The 18,328-nt window shown below is 37.4% G+C and overlaps 1 protein-coding gene across 2 annotated transcripts in view; it reads left to right on the top strand.

Annotated features, from left to right (window-relative positions):
* LOC134755786 (protein rolling stone-like) overlaps positions 1 to 16,898 on the top strand; it is a 39,340-nt gene extending 22,442 nt beyond the window's left edge. The window contains exons 2-6 of one of the 2 annotated variants that reach the window (XM_063692388.1): positions 671 to 839; positions 5,847 to 6,055; positions 10,359 to 10,493; positions 10,825 to 11,052; positions 13,157 to 16,898. In XM_063692388.1, the coding sequence (XP_063548458.1) occupies positions 671 to 839; positions 5,847 to 6,055; positions 10,359 to 10,493; positions 10,825 to 11,052; positions 13,157 to 13,311 (896 nt within the window). In that variant the 3' untranslated portion in view covers positions 13,312 to 16,898. The remainder of the gene's footprint in view (positions 1 to 670; positions 840 to 5,846; positions 6,056 to 10,358; positions 10,494 to 10,824; positions 11,053 to 13,156) is intronic. The other variant, XM_063692389.1, reaches the window with a different exon arrangement.
* Positions 16,899 to 18,328: the final 1,430 nt, after the last annotated feature.

Here is an 18,328-nt window from a genome sequence, read left to right as displayed (position 1 = left end):
TGATGACTTTAATTGAACATTATTGAAGCTAATTTGTTCATAATGTTTCTATTATATAGTTTCTTATTATAACGTGTTATTGTTTTTCATTGCCGTTGGGGCATTTCATTTAAAAAAGTTTATCGTAATTTTATTATTCAAGAGCAACGATTGCATGCTATGTACAGTACGCCTTGCTTTTATGATTAGATGGAAAAGGGATATAGCATTTATATAGTAGGTAGGTATTTAGCTAGGTAATACGTACTAGTAACTACCTACAGAACACAATAATTGCGAAATGCATCGAAGCTATAGTGTGTGTTTTAGTTTTTAAGATATAATGTATAATATGTAGGTATGCTAGTTCTAAGATATTTGTCTATGGGCCAATAGTTGCCTGTACATAAAGATATTTCATTTCATTTATTATAATTTTTGGTATCTACTAGTATCTACAGTGTAGAAAAAAAAAAATTGTTAGTAATTTATTCTAAATCGAAATATTATTTAGATATTATCTTGTGGCGGGCTTGCCAAGGGGTTCAAGGCGTTAGCCCGAGGGCTTCGTCACTTTTTCTTTAATATATGACATCTATTTAAGTATATAAATTATTATGAAACAACATGCCGTATATCTCTACTGGCTTTTGACATCTATGCAATTAATACACGAGTGACGTAACCCCAGTTCGTTTGATAGCAGCAATGCAGAAGAAGACGTGCAAGCCGGCCATGCTAGGCCGCGTGTGGTCGGCGAGTCGGCGCGCGCTCAGCCTAGAGCACACTCCTGCGCATCAGTTCAGCTGCTGTCAGTGGCAGACGCAGCAGCGGCCGCCGGTCGCCTACCTTATATACAGGTACTTATAGATACAGTGAACTTCGATGAAGAGGTCTGAAGACGTTCAAGCCTGTACGCTTGGCCATATGGAGCTGGTGCATGCTGAGCCCTGAGTAATCTTTCGCCCATCTGGCGGACACACTTCAGCTGGCTGTCAGTGGTTGTATCTAGCGCATGCCAGTCGCCAATTTCATGTTATATGCTTATAAGTACAATCAAAACAAAAGATCAAGACGCCAAAGGGAAGCCTGTGATATTATCTTCATAGGTACACCGCTTCGAAAGGTGACTGATTTTAAATATAATAAACTACACACAAAACCATAACAATTTATACAACTAAAATTGATAGGTGAAAACTGCATGAAAATCCGTTGAGTAGGTACAGGTAGTTAGGGTTCCATAACCAAAGGGTAAAAACGGGACCCTATTACTAAGACTTCGCTGTCTGTCTCGTCTGTCTGTATGTATGTCTCTGTTTGTCTGTCTGTCTGTCCGTCTGTCACCAGGCCATATCTCATGAATCATGAACCGTGATAGCTAGACAGTTGAAATTTTCACAGATAATGTATTTCTGTTGCCGCTATAACAACAAATACTAAAAACAATAAAATAAATATTTAAGGGGGGCTCCCATACAAAAAACGTAGTTTTTATAGATAATGGTACGGAACCCTTCTTGCGCGAGTCCGACTCGCACTTGGCCGGTTTTTGAGTTTATGACAGATGCGGTGGGGGACTTTATTTTTAAAGGTGTAGTGATAATTCAGGTAACTCTCAATTCTCGAAGTCGAACTTCTTCTGCAAACAGATAATAGTCACAAAAAAAATGCGTCAGTCAATATTTATTAAGAGTAAGTTCAGACCACTAAAAATTTAAAAGCTTCTGTTAAGGGACCCACCCATTACCACAGTCCGCCGCGCCGGACGATATCAGCCTGTCAGTTAAAACAAAAATTTGACAGTTCCGAACAACTGACAGGCTGACATCGTCCGGCGGACTGGTAATGGGTGGGCTCCTTTACATAATGTAAAGGGCTTTTAACGAAATAAGCAGTAGAATCCAAGTGTACACTGTAAATTATAAACGAATCTTTAACTCCCCATGACACTTACCTACAGCCCACATATGACATATTTCTACGTCAGGTCACCCTCAGGTTGAAGTTGTATCGTAAATTTTTAAGCGTAGGTATTTCAGTTGGAGGACGTCCATGACGTGTGTATATGTGACTTTTCAATCAAAAGGTATCACTTTGTCGCTTACCATAAGGACGAAATTTGATTGTACCTTTATACGAATAACCTATCAGAGCGTCCTTATGGCAATCGACAATGTGGTACCTTTTGCTGGAAAATGACACATATGGTGACGTAAATTAATAAGGGGTTAAGGCATAGACCTAGCATTACATAGATCAGCAGTACGCGTGCGCCCGTGAGGGACGGAACATACGCAATGCGACAATAATATGATTGGTCGATTAGATTTGTGGCCCACCATAAACCATACAAATTTACGGTGGGGAATAAAAAAAAATGCGACAAGAACAAACAATGACAGCGCTTTCTCTGCTACTCCTACTGAAAGATACATAAGACTATCCCGTTCGGTCATTTCCCCCCATCCCTCATGCCCGATCCAGTTATATTAGATTCATGGGTTAAGGGGTCAAATAAACTACCTACTTATTTGAAATGTTTCCGGATATTAACAATATACCTACTTACTATTCATTAAAATCCTATATTGTTATCTGACGTCTTCCTCGTATACAAACTTCCGTGCACGGGTTAGGTTTTTCTGTAGTAGGTACAATTACGAGCTGCAAAATTGCATGGACACATTATTAAAGGAATTCATTCATGGAGTGGCTATGCGCTTTTACTGCTGGGTGTACATTTAATTTTATTTCATTTATATAAGAAGTATTATTGAAAGTTATCCAAATTTACAATTGTATGTATGAGGAAACTATTACATTGAAAATTCGTAACTTTAAGTCGATAACAGGGACTTTTGGCAACCATTATAATGATTTAGGAAGCTTTAGGAAGTCTCGAAGCACTGCAACCGCTCTCCTAGATGTTGTAGATGATATTTTGGCTGCACAAGCTGCTGGCGAGGCTACATTACTGGTCCTGCTTGATTTCTCACGCGCATTTGACACCATTGATACCTCTCTCCTCCTATCTAAAATGGCTTTCTACGGGTTTGACAATTTATCATTGAAGTGGTTTCATAGTTATCTCAGCGGTCGTAAACAGTATGTTAAAATTTGTGATGATGATGGCACAGAGATGGTTTCTAGAACCCTGCCGGTCACCAGAGGTGTTCCTCAAGGCTCGATCTTGGGACCCATCCTGTTTAGCTTATATAGTGCAGATGTCATCAATCACATAAAACACTGCAACTATTATATATATGCGGATGATATACAGTTGTATGCATCGTTTAAAGTAAATGATACCAGTGTGGCTGTACAGAACCTAAATGACGATTTAAATAACATAAAACAGGTGGTGTGGCCAAAATATTCTACACTTGAACCCATCAAAATCAAAATTCATGTTGCTAGGCACACGGAAGCAAATTGATAAAGTTGCAGCACTTGATCCTGTAGTTTCTATAAAAGGTGCCCCTCTAGAAAGAGTCGTTGAGACTCGAAACCTGGGTCTTGTGATGGATGAATGTCTAAGGTTCGAAAAACATATTTCTGAAACTATGCGTAACTACTTCTATCGGCTTAAAGTGCTGTACGGGATTCGCGAGTGTTTATCTGTTGATATGCGCATCAAATTATCTGATACCCTTATTCTGTCGAAATTAAATTATGCTGATGTAGTGTTTGGCGAGTGTTTACTAGCTAAGACAAAGAAGGTACTGCAGCGAGTACAAAACGCATGTGCACGGTTTTGTTTCCCTGTCCCACGACGAGCACATGTTTCACCGTTTTTAAACCAGCACGATCTCCTAAATATGAATTCACGTAGACATCTGCACTTTTCCACATTGTTGTTTGGAGTCATAAAAAATAAAGAACCCTCGTACCTATATGACAAGCTTAACTTCTCTCAGTGCGCCATAAGACACGCATCACGACTCACTTTTCCTCCACACCGCACGGTTGACTTCCGTGGCAGCTTTCGTTTCGCTGCCACCAAGTGTTGGAATGATTTGCCACCACCAGTACGTAATTCGAAAACCGTGTCCATCTTTAAAATTCACCTCTGTAAATTCATACTGGCTAAGCAAAAATGCAACACTTAGGCAACCGTGCACACTCAGTCACTCACACACAAATCGCATACACACTTACATACATACATACACACGAACATTCATAAGACTTAGGTATAGGCTTACGTAGAAGGACTCCTTCATTCAATATAACTCCACACACAAGCACGCACGCACGCACGCACGCACGCACGCACGCACGCACACACACACACACACACACACACACACACACACACACACACACACACACACACACGCACGCACACAAATAAGTATGTACTTACACACATACACACGAACATTCATAAGACTTAGGTATAGGCTTACGTAGAAGGACTCCTTCATTCAATATAACTCCACACACACACACGCACGCACGCACGCACGCACGCGCGCGCACACACACACACACACACACACACACACACACACGCACGCACGCACGCACGCACGCACGCACGCACACACACAAATAAGTATGTACTTACACAAAATCATGCAATTTCCACTTTTGTTATTTTTAATCTTCTTATCTTACTTAATATAAGTACTTTTTGTTCATTTATTTTTATTATCTAGGTACTCGTAACATAACGGATGAGCAGGATCTCCTGCCACAGGTATTGTATACCTACTAGGAGATCTTTACATTCTATTCTTTACCATTGTAAAATAACGTGTATATTTTAACAGAAATAAACATTTTTCATTTTCAGGCTAATTTTAATTAAGTAATTTGATTGTTATTTGTTATTTGTATTTAAGCTTTCCCTTATTTATTTTTTACATTGTGTTCACTAATCCATCTACTGGGCCTTACTGAAAATCAGCATCGTGGAGTGTGCCATATTGGCTCACACCGTGACATCAAGCTGAGTTAGGAGTTAGGACCATTTAGCGCAACCTCGTCCTGTGTAATTATTTCTAGTTTTAGTCGTATGTTATGTTGTGCTAATAAATGCTTTTTCTTTCTTTCTCTTTCATTTAATGATTAGTGTAAAAGCCCATTTTCTTCTTCTTATCGTTATAGCCATGACACCCATGACATTGATTTACCATGTGACGTAAATCACCATTTTGATTAATTCACGACTCATGTCACATTCGTTTTCCATAACTGATTTAAAGCCTATCATCCGAGCATATAGAGAATTAGTTGTAATTTTTTTTAAGGAAAATGTATGACAGCCATAATATTAAACCCATGGCGTATAACACACTGTCACAGTGTAGGTAATTAAGATTAGATAAGTAGGCGATTACTGCCAACAGTCAGTCTCAGTTTATTCAATTCGTAATCCAGTTTTTTATGCGTTCCAGACACTATCGGTATCTTTATTTCGATTCAAATTTCATGTCATTTCATTATATTCCAACACAACATTGTCAATAATAATGTCATTACTTAATGATAATTGGCTCGTATTAATCTAAATCGTTTTCCTTAGATGACCTTTGTGAAGTTAAGATGAGTTGCGATTTCTTCAAGCGAATGAATAAGTGAATTATTATGTGCGTCAATCATAAATTGGTGATTTGATTTAAGAGCCTGAAAACGAATAAAACGTTTTTAATTAAGTTTACGTAATGCAGTGATTATTAAGCTAGTTTTGGTAAATTAAGAAGTTCCATACTAAAATTTGTAAATTTTGGTAAAGTAGTGATAAAATGGGTACCTAATATTTCCTCATTTCTTCCCTTCTGCTACTCCAAGTTTTTTTTAAATACTTTTATGTACCTACATATGGCGACTGTAAATACCATTAATATCGCCTTCCTCAGATGGATTCTGTTCATCGGTGTGGTATCGGTTGGCATCGCGAGCTTCGCCTGCCAACAATTACCAAAGCAATACGAGGGAAAAGTTGAGCTAAAGTACATGAAGTGGTTCATATACTTCACCAACTGGGGGTTCATGGTGATCGCCCTGCAGTCGGGCCTGGCCCTGGCGGTCGTGCATCGGTACAGAGCGGAGCGGACACTCAATCTGTGTAAGTGTTGCAAATCCTTATTTCAATTTGAAATCTTCCTTTAAAACCTAATCGGCCTCGTTCTTTGTCTTTATTTAGATTTATGTCCAATTCTATTTATCTCTGACAGTAGAGTTACTCCATTTATTACATAATAGATATTACAGTATTACAGTAACTGTACAAAAATACTAAACTAAATTAATAAATAGATTAAATCCAAAATAGGCCCCTGAGGCCTTGTTGTACTAAGGATGCTGGCGGCATTTTCTAGTTATATCGCAATACGATACGTTGTGCGAGGAAGCCGCCAGCTCTTCGGTCACCAGTCTTAGGTACGTTTGGTATGTCAACCAGACGCTTCGCGATTTCTGCAAAAACTCTAAGCGCTAGGACCTCATGGACCTAGAGTTGAAATCTGAAGTTGTACGTAGTTTTTTTTATCCTCGTTGTTGCAAGAGTTGAATTATTTCTAAAGTTATGACTGTATTTATATTTGTATATTCTTATTAATTTTACCTACAGCATAGCTACAGCTAATGGCTATCAAATTAGGCTCCCAAACAGCGTCATAGAATTTGTCTTACTCTGATTCCGCTAATAATGGAACTAAATAATAGTGCAGCTCGAAACTGGTATAGTATAAGAGCGCTAATCAATTATGGAAAATAAATTTGATTATTACAAATTACTGTTTACGAAAACTCGTAGTTACCACACATATAAGCGATCTTTTTCTTCTTTTCGATGTTTGCAAAAACATTCTAAAAAATTCAACCGCGTTGATACTTTAACCCTACATCGATTCGACACGCCTTACCGGAGCACGATCGATTTAAATAATTAAGCTCAGGGCAACCTACTCTAGCCAACAAAATTGTCAATGTGTCTGATCCCTGTATTTAATCTACTTACTCAACGTATCTTTGGCTTTATAGCAGCTGAAATCGCTTCATATTGCGAAATCTGTGCAGGGAAGTCCAGTAAGTGCATTATTTGCACGTAACAGAACTCCCAGGTTATTAGGTATTATTTACCAAAGCGGCATTCATCAAGAATCCCACCATAGCGTGACAAGTGAATAATCGTGCCCCCTACTCTTAATCTTTATAGAGCAATGTCAAGACTCGCGTGGGTTCCTAATTAGAGGTCTTAACGCTTCCCGCAACCGTCATGCGAATTGCAATTAATGGGACTAAATCGGCGCAGTGTCGTAAAAATAAAAACAATTTACTGACGACACTTTTAAGGGGCCCACTGACTATCAGTCCGCCGGACGATATCGGCCTGTCAGTTGTTCGGAACTGTCAAATTTTTTTTCTAACTGATAGGCTGATATCGTCCGGCGGACTGATAGTCAGTGGGCCCCTTTAGTTTCAATTCTGTGCACGTGAATTAGTTATTTCGCTGGTCGCGTAATTCATCAATGGCTTCAATTCATTTGTTTACAATTTGTTTCAATTGTTGTGTTTCTAGGATTGGACTAATTTCGGCAAAGTTGCTATGACATGACTAATAATGTTGTGTCATTGAAAGTAGTTCTACGAATTGATTAGTTTTATTCGTGGACTAAATTGGTACTAAATCTATAGTTGTCTAGGGGATTGCAAAGTTTTAATGAAAACAAGCAAGCTTTTACTTATAAGGATTTTTGTACACGCTATTACAAATGACGAGCAAGTAATGTCATTCAAGTTTCATATATGATTAGATTAGATTAGATGATTTATTTCATGAAAGACAATTACATTATAAGTTTGCATTAATGTCAAAAATATGAGAATTTCTATCATGATCGTCAAAATAAAAATGAACATATTAACAATACTAATGAAATAAAATTATATGTTTGACCATTGGCTATTATATATATGACTATTGGCTATTTAATTAATACACTTGACGTTAGACATTTGTCTAAGTCATCTGGCAAAGAGCAAAGATAACTTATGTCTAGTTTAACTGTTTTGAGTAAATTACACTTTTGTCTAAAACCCCTTAAAATTCAAATAAAAATTTTAACTGCGTATACTCGAATGGCCATACTTCAAACTTGCGATAAGCTCAAGTTCCATGAATGACGAAATCAATATTCATACAATCATAGAGTAACTTATACTAGAGCGGTACTGTCATAGTAAATTTTGTAACCCCAGTAAATTCACTGCAATCTGTCGACACACTTTAAAACTAAAATTGAAGATTTGTAAAAATACGATAAAATGTATTTAAATATAGATAAATGTTTTTTTTTATTTGCATTAATTATTTTGATGATTTAGACCCATGTTCTTTCACTGATATGCGTTAAAATTGTTAAATAATAAACGAAACCGTCAACGCCATCTATACGACTGTAGGCCAAAACTAGTAGCGCCCTCTGAACGAGAATCAAGTTTTCTTGATTTTCGAGGCACGTTTTTTCCTTAGACTGTATCCATCTATTACGGAGTTATATCTATCTTTGATACAATGTATATATCATATATATTCTGACGTCAGCATTTACCATAGAAACCGAGACAGAAACGTCAACAATAATCACCCCACCTGTTATCGTATCGATTTTCATATCCGTTAGTAACAGAGTGGGGCCACGCGGTTTGGCCATTCCACGCACGTGGAAATGAGGTGTGCACTGAATGCACCCTGAAACGATATGATGTATAGACTACGATCTTTTCGTTATTGATTTTGATACCTGTAGTACCAAATTGCTTGTTGAAAACCTTTTTAGACTGCAGTAGGTAATACGGGTGACACCTACAGCTGATACGAGCAAAGCAAGTGATTTGCGGTTGCCTGTCACGCCGGTGGATGGTCACGTCTCGTCATTGCGCTACCGCCAATCAAGTACCTAAATAATTTCGTTGCACGTTTATCAGGCATTCGTTGCAGACGTTGTACCTACTTAGTTGTCATTGTATACCAATTGTTAAAATTCTATCAAATTTAAACACGATTAATACCAGCGACTGGTGTTATTTTAATAACCTCTTACTTAGTAGCTCCAAGTTCGATATCGAGTGTTTAGAGTCAAACCAAGATAAGTTGGCGGCGATTTTAATAGCATAGACTGTGCAAGTAATTTATACGTCATCATTTCATAGAATTAAGTTTTACGTATAAAATAACACTCACAATCTGTGCTATTAACATCGCTCCCAACTTAGCTTCGTCTGACTCTTTACACAGAACTTTAATTTTAAACAGAACAATGACTGCCAAACGCCGGTGTAGTGGACCGGCTACCGCCGACGGAGACCGCGGCGGCTGATTGATACAATTTCGCGTCAATGAGGCCCGACTCCGCTCGGCTGCGGTTTTAATTATCCTCATTGGTTCCTCATTCCTGCCTTCGGCCCCATTCTTCACCTTGCGCCTTTAACGACACATGTCCTAAATAACCAACCAATGCAAAATCGATAGATTCTTAACTTTCAAAACATATTTATGACGTAGTTAGCGACGACAAGCAAGTGATTGCTTGGCACGAACCAACAGAATCTCAATTTTCAATTACGAATTTGCAATTGCGAACTGTCCACCTTGCAGAACATGCCTGCGTAGCATTATAACGTATTGGAATAACATTATCTACTCACTAAGGTGGACCTGTAAACGTTTTATCTCGTTTCATAGTTGTTATGCTACGAACGTTAGGGTCAAGGTATCAGGTAGAACGTACTATTTTATTAAGGCAAAATGTATGCAAAAGATCCTGCTGAGTAAATCGATTATGATACTATATTGGTAGTCAGTTTGTTTATTGTTTTCGTAGTTTAATATAACATATGGTACATTATATGACGGTATGAATAATACCTACGTGTTAACGTGTCTACCTCCAATATTTTGCGCATTGAGTTGACTTTGTTACAGTTATAAATGATAAATAGATTTGCGAGTGGAAATTTTTGTAGAACGAATTACTTAGGTATTATTGAATCATTTTCGATTTCGACGAACAATTAAATTCAGAACTCAAGTCACGAGTTGACCAAACTACCTATTACAGTTTGATGAGATAGTTCAATGTACGCTTCGAGTTTTAGGAATGGCCACAAAAACAAAGTGCTACATTATTTAAACCGGACAAATGTTTTTATGATACTATCTTTTACCGTTAGATAATACTCAACCGCATGTACTACGCAGAAAAAAATAAGCCACTATGAGGTTATTATGGACTGTATGGAAGCCAGGCTTTAGAACACACGGACATGTACTGATGATGGTAATAATAACTATTAAGATTAGACTTAGATAGTTTGGAATTAAGCATGGAACACCAGTTTTAAGATTGTATTTTTTATGGTTCCAGCGTGGGAGGGTACATCGAGCGGACGGCGACCACGGACGCCTCTCCTATGCCGAAGCTACTGGCTGGCGCACACTGTGGCCACAGACCTCGCCTTCGTCATCACGCTCGTCTACTGGACGCTAGTCTATGACCCGAGTAAGTCTGGATACAATGTGTTAGACCTACGCTACTGGCTGGCACACACTATCGCAACGTACCTTACCATCAACGTGTAACTCGTTTATTGACTGTGTATATTCATTATAATTACCAGCCTTCCAGTAATACGTATAAGCAGAGCTTGGAGCTTGGGATCTTGCATTTCAGGGACCACTGAGGGAACTTTGAGCGAGTTGTTAGAATGTACGCAGTAAAATTCAGGTCCCTTGACGTTAAGACGTTGACATTATTCTCAGAAAATAAGTAATAAGAACAAGCATGACCCCGAAAAATTTAACCTATTAAACTCTTTTTTCTCGACTTTCAGAAATGCATGAAATAAATGCGCTAAATCTTCTAGTCCATGGCGGCAACTCCGTAGTCATGTTGGTAGAATTGGCAGTGACGGCGCACCCCGTGCGAGCAGCCCATGCGCTCTATGGCGCCGGGGCAGGCCTGGCCTACGGGCTCTTTAGCGCAGTCTACTGGGCTGTCGGGGGCACAGATCGGGCTGGTCTCACTGCCATATATCCCGCGCTGGATTGGAATAAACCTGGTGAGACTATTATTTCTAAATTTGATTATGATGCAATTCAGTTACTAAATATGTCGTTCATAATCATAATCATAATATCGTTTATTGCACCATGGTAAAAAGTTGTTACAAAAAAAAATACAGAGTATATAAGTATCACATGGACCCCAGAAGGGTGTTGCAAACATTTTCTTAAGCTAAGTATATAATAAATAACTTTTTGTCAGCTAAGTATTAATAAGTTTACTTACGTACTAACTTTGGAACATAAACAAGCCTTATAATTGCGGTACATCAAAATTATATTAATTACTTATGAAAAATATCATCTAGGAATTCTGTGGCTGAGTAGTATGCCTTTTCTGCAAGGAATGATTTCAACTTTTTTTCGTATGTCGCGTCTCTTTCCTCTGCTTTTATATGGTTTGGGATGTGATTATAATATTCTATTGCTGCATAATGAGGGCTTTTCCGATATATTTCTAGATTTGGGACAGGTTGCTCAAGCTTATATTTTAGTCTTTTGTTTGGTAGCTCTCTGAATAAGTTAATATTTTTCCTTACATACATGCCCAATTCAAAAATATATATAGATGGTAGAGTAAGTATGCCAAGTTTAATAAAATGAGGTTTGCAACTATCCCTATTTTGAATTCCCATTAATACACGAATGCATTTTTTTTGCATCACAAATAAGTCGTGTGCATCAGTACTGTTACCCCATGTTAAGATCCCATATCGTAACCATGAATTTGCAAAGGCGTAGTAGGCAGTTGTTAAATTTGTGGTTTTGCGAAGCGTAAAAAGTCCATATAGAAACTGGGATATCTTAGTTTTAGTGTATATTATGTGTTTTTTAAAATTAATATTGTTATCAAGGGTAATACCTAAGAGTTTGAAATTATCTACTTCCTCAATATCTGTTTTGTTAAGTGACAGTTTTAATTGTAATGGTGTTCTTTGATATGGATAAAATTGCATTAATTTGGTTTAATTGAGTTTATTGTGAGATTATGGTCGCGCATCCACTGGTTAATATTATTTAAGGTATGAGCGAGCTTTACGTTGTAGTTTTCATTTCTATTAAAACTAAAAAGGAGGGAGACGTCATCTGCAAATAATGTACATTTGGCATCCATTTCTTTCGGTAGGTCATTAACATATAGCAGAAATAAAAGACAGCCTAAAACACTGCCCTTTGGGATTGAGCCTTTTGTTTCTGTAATGTCAGACCGAACTGTTTCTAATTCATGACTGGATGGATTTAGGTAGTCTATCTGAACAAGCTGCGTTCGATACTTTCTGAATTGTTGTCTACGCATAATATAAATAATCTGAATGGACCACTGAATATAATTATACTGTACCCCAAATAATTATAATGCCGTCTAGTTTGTATGAAATCTGCAAATATGTAATTATAAAGTAATAAGTTTGAATACGGGACCCGCATAAATAACACGTCGTTTCTGTTTATCTGTGATATGAATTATGTAATATTTATTTGTAAATGACAGCTGGTTTACAGTTCTGGATAAGCAATTTTGACCAAAAGTAGGTGACGAAATATCACAATTATATATTACCTTTTCTTCAGACCGTAGCATAGGCTGATAAATTGGGCTGGTCTACTTTATCTATCTAAGATTTAAGTTCTAATTTCATCTTTCTTGTTCCTCCCTCATAGTTTAAGGCCTCCCCATACTAACGTCTTTTGAGCGTCGGCGGCTGACTAGCTATGGAAAATGGCGTCTTTTCGATGTTACGCCAACGTTGCGTCGAGCAGCAGCCATAAAGTTGACTAGACACCGACGCTTGGGAGACGCTAGTGTGGGGTGGCCCTTATAGTTTAGCTTAGTTTATTTCATAGGTACCTCTAATAACAAATTGCAGTACAAATTATTCTACGTTAATCTATATGAATTTATATTATGTTCGCCAATAATTCTTAATTCATAGTCTCTTTAGGAAATAGATAAGGATCCACTTCATCCAATTAAATAAGGCAAAACCAAAATATTTTTTAAACCAAGTTTTGTGGGTGCCAATGGCCCATTTTTTTCATTTAAGATTTAACCTTAAAATTAAGAAGAAAAGACTAAAACCTGATATTCTTCTATTACAGGCTCAGCATTCGGGTTCGTAGCGCTGTGCGCCGTGGTGATGGTGATGGCGCACGCACTCGCGACGTGCGGGGCGGCGCTGCGCGGGCGCCTGTCCGCGCGCTTGCGCGTTGGACGCCAGCAGCAGCAAGATCGGCAGGCGTTGCCGGCCTACTGAGGATAGGATAAGATACGCTTAGAATAAGTAGTTTATGGAAAACAAGTATCTAAGCATTGAGTTTTAGGTTACACGGGCAGGCCCGTGATGCCTATCAACACTGGCTTCTTGAGTACCTAGGTATTGAATTCATTTTACAATTTATAAATTCAAGTCCTAATACATATAGATTCCCAACTAGCGGGTCCCAACAGTTAAATGAATGTTTCTAGTGCTTGATAGGTATTTGCCGTAAATTTCTAAGTTTACAAAAATGGTCATTATCTATTTGCCCTCGTACGTTATGTTGTTTACCTACACAACCACCATCATAATATCGGTATAATCATCACTACCACCAAAAATTTACGATGAATTGCCAGTATAAGCGATAATAATAGGGGGTATTACTGCAATGTTCTGCCACCAGAGTGCAGCACTAGCCCCTTTAGTAAACCATAGAGTAACTTATATAATGTCGTCACCCTTATTACCTAGACAATAGAGTCCAAGTAAGTAAATTAATTGCTGCAGGGTAGATGTTCGCGCACCGCCGCGCGGGCAAGCGAAGCGCGGCGAATGGTTTGCCGCGCTCGCCCGGCGGTGGACTCTATTGCCAAGGCAATAAGGGTGCATGACGACATTTTGCCTAAAATACCAATATCACAGTTCTGCAATGGAATTCCACTTGGTGCCCAATGTGCCCATATAATGAAATATAGTAGATATAAAGACCTATTAAATGAGATCTCTCAACTGTTGATTTTTGGACCATTTTGACGCATAGTCCTTTAGAATTACGTTTTCTATTGGCACATGGCTAGTTCCCCGGGTCATTGAACAATGTGCGTCAACCACTGGGTAAAAAATGCTAGATAGCTTGACCTGACTTCTCAGACCACGCAAAATAAAACAGGATAAAGGTCGGAATTTAACAGAGTACAATTTAGAAATAATAATTATTTCAGCAATCAATGCACTGCCATTTGCATCTGAAAGTTCTAAAAAATGATGGGTCTCATGTAGTGCCTAAGTAGATTAATACTCGTAGAAGTAGTTGTCAGTAGACAATTTGAACAGTCCTAATTATAGCGTTGGATCAATTTACATTACTTTCTTGACTTCATGAGTATATCGCTTGAGTTAGCCACCAACTCGATTAAATTTGTCCACATATCTTCATATCTAATATGTTATAGGTATACTGGACAAAACACATGTATTTATTTTTAACAATTCACAGAATTTTGACAGGTTTTAATTTTATTTCGGTCTAAATACTAGTGGGAAGATAGCGCCTGTTGAAAACGTATTCTGTGCTAGCGAGTTAGCCCTAGTTATGACGGTTTCATTATTCTCAGGAGTTTAGGATGGTCCTTTTTTATTCCGTCAATATAAGCTACGTGTTTTAACGTTAGTTGAAAGCATTTATGAAAAAGCTTGTTAAGTTTAGAAAATCGCTGTCACCTGTAGGTGCTCACGGTTTGTTTAGAGATTCGATTCGAGGTGATATTTTAAGATTTGTCGCTGTTAGTATATTATATCACATTAGGAGCAAAGAATTATTCATTGTGTGTTAAGTGTAAGAAAAAATCGCACACCCGAAGTAGATGTCGAGCTGCGGCGTCATATGTTTTATGGTAACATATCAACAGGGCGCGTAGCCAACGTGCCAATAGTTAACGCTGCGTAGCGTATCGCAGTCATCTCTCTGTATAACTCTTCCCCACTAGTGCGACAGACATTTCGTTCCCTACGGAGCATTGCACGTTGGCTACGCACCTCGGTATAATAGCCACTGAATAATGTACATATAGTCCTCCACATCGATTTTGATGACGGCGACCACAGCAATCAAGGGTTTTTCCTCTTAGGAGCTCTTATGTGGCTGGCCAGGCCAAACTTCGCATAATGTATGGAGCTGTCCAACCCCATTTACATAAGCTGTCAAATCAAAGCAAGAATTTGACATAGACGTTTGTTACACGTCATACAATTAATGAATCTTTTATATTAGTGCAGGTAGCAACGTTTTAATAATTGTTAACATTATTACCGTACAAACGCCAAACACAAATGCGTAAGTAATTCGTTCAAACATTGGTGTTAAGAAAGCATTATGTGTTTGATTTTGCGCCACTTATGTATCTAGATTAGGTACAGTCACGCTCAGTGATTGTTATGCCATTTGTTAGGGTTCAAGCTAAATTGGACATTCCATAGCGTATGTATGGAACAACCAATTTAGCTAGGACCCTAAATAGCATAACAATCTCTGAGCGTGATGGTACATGGGCGTCAAATTCTGTTTCATTCTATATAACATAACAAACACTGCACTGCCTATTGTTTTATACACATGATAAAGATGGAACACAATTAATGTGGGTTGGGGTAAGATTGAAAGCGTTTTTCATGAGGGGTAAGACAAAAGAAAAACCCTTTCAATCTTCGCCCAACGCACCTTACTTAGTTTTTCTCAGTGATGCAAGTCTCTCAAATGAAGTTACTCAGTGATTTAGATTTATTATTAAAAAATACAAGTATTTTATTAAATTAATTATATATTATGTAATGTAATGATTCGTCTATATTTTTATAAATAATATAAGAAACAGTAGTTTTCATGTTGAAATCTGGAGGTTATAGTTTCATTTTCATTAAATCAATTTGGTCTCATACCAAAAACTTTATAAATAAATAGTAAATAATATGAATGGTATTATTTAGACAAATAATAAATTTGTGATAAAATGTGATTAGCTAATTAGCTAGCTTACCCGAAACTTTAGGTTAGGTGGAAATTCCTTTAAATGTGTGGTAAAGCCAAATGGTTAAAAAAATTACACCAAATAAGTACCTACTTATGGAATTTTTCGTGGTAATCTAGCGAAATTTGCACTTTGGGTTATAGAACCTTGTTCTTATAGAACGATTGTATTGTTTATGCATTTGTGTATACCTACTCGTAAGCCTTTGCCATAAGACAGCTAATAAAGTCATTTATCTAATTATTTATTTTACTCATAAAGTAGCTAGTTTATTTAGGAATGGTTAAAACTCACGGTTTCAAAGCACTTTGTACAGTCATCAGCCAAAATGGTCAAATATATCGGAAATCATACTTATTTAAATAATAAAAAAGGTGTATTACGAAATATTTGGCTATTTGGCCATCACTATTTGTTCGATGACTGACATACCTAATTCGGAAGTCCTTCAGGGATAAACAAACGCGCCTAGAAGTAGGTACAGTGATTTAACACGTGAGTTGAACTGTTATTAATAACATAAGATGAATGAATTGTTCCTAGCCATCGCTTGCATAAGCAATCCTGTGACCATATGTGAGCAATAATGTGAAGCAATAGTTAGATGTTTAAGTTATGGTATCTCTCGTGGTTTAAAATAAATAGGTACCTTTTTTAATAAATAAATATGTGAACATTGAGAGCAACAGTTACTCTGGATTTTGTAGGTACCTATGAAACATCGAATGCTCATTAAGTTGTCTTATAGTTACCTAGGCAAATGATTGTGTCCTATTATTATTAAGAAAATTATGGTGATCATAATAAATAAAAAATACGTATGTAATTTAGCAAAAAGTTTTTTATTTAACTGTTACTTGTCGTTATAGTTACTATATGAAATAATCATTGCCTTTCTTACGAGGTAGAAATAGATTTATATTTCTATTTAATGTTTATTGTCCATGGCACGACACGCAACATTAACAATATCCGCACACTGGTCCGAAGATAGATCCCTTGGTTTCAAGATCTTAATGATTTGAATCACTGGTCCCCAATTTGACGATAATCTACCCGTTTCTGTTTAATGTTTATTGTCCACGGCACGACACGCAACACTAACAATACAATATCCGCACACTGGTCCGAAGATAGATCCCTTGGTTTCAAAATCTGTAAAATAATGAAATTTAATCGCGTTAGACCCGTTAATGACATTAATTATATCTTATAAGATTACGTGTGTTTCTGACAATCAGCGCCACTTCTCCCTCCACCGACTTCGCACCTTGCCAATAGTCTTGAATGAAGGTTAGTGGACTACCTATGCATCTCATAAACGCCATCTTGTGGAACACCTCATAAGCGTATACGAAGCGCCATCTATACCGGAACCTATATTATAATATGTTCTTGGTTTTCTGCCTTTTTTCTTTTGCCAGCTAGCTCACCTGGCGCCAAGTTAGCTTTGTCGGCCGACATTTTTGCACATTAGCAAAGGCCATCGCCCTAGCCAGCTCATGTGTTCTAAATATAGACTAATCGAAAACAAAGGCAATCCAGTATATCTGAGACTTCGTAATCTCTAACAGTTATTCATAATCAGAGAGCGCGCTATGCTGGTTGCCTGTGCGTAAGACTCTTCGGCGTTCGATAAGTGTAATAACATGTTAGGTTAATGACCTAGACTACTCTCATTGCCCAAAACGATTTTAGGTTTTTAGACATGTAATACTAAAACCTTAAGCGTAAAATTGTAGCGCCTGTCAGAAAAAATATAGAAAAAAAGAAATTTGTGTTGTGTGTTTTTGCGAATGTTTAGTGCAAGGCGTTTAAAGGGCAGTTTGTTTAGTAGGAATTAAAACAAAACATTGCGGCTATCGGAACCGTATATTTTTATACTGCTTAGTATTTCGTGTGTTGGTATTTGGAGCAGTGTTTAAATCGCAAGAATAACCACGCTGCTAAATTTGGTAAGTGGATAAAATAAAATAATTGCGCAATTGATTTAAGTTTTTAGTGTTTAGTACTTTTAGTGTTTAGGAGTTGGTATTGGCCTGGTATTGGCACATATTAAGGGAGGTTGTGACTCATATTACTACGTACTATACAAGTTTAGTTTGTCATTATTTATACAACGTATATTTGTTATATAACCGCAAATTAAAACGAGAGGAAGGTTTAAGTGCCATGAATCAATTTTTAAAGACAATTTTAATTTAGTTTTAATTATCAGACCGTAATTTATTTTACATTTTTTTAGCGGCAATATACCTATTGCTCAC

Source organism: Cydia strobilella, chromosome 3, assembly GCF_947568885.1.
Source record: "Cydia strobilella chromosome 3, ilCydStro3.1, whole genome shotgun sequence".
NCBI lineage: Eukaryota > Metazoa > Arthropoda > Insecta > Lepidoptera > Tortricidae > Cydia > Cydia strobilella.
Note: the sequence above shows the minus strand (reverse complement) of the source record. Positions and strands in the feature narration are given on the sequence as shown.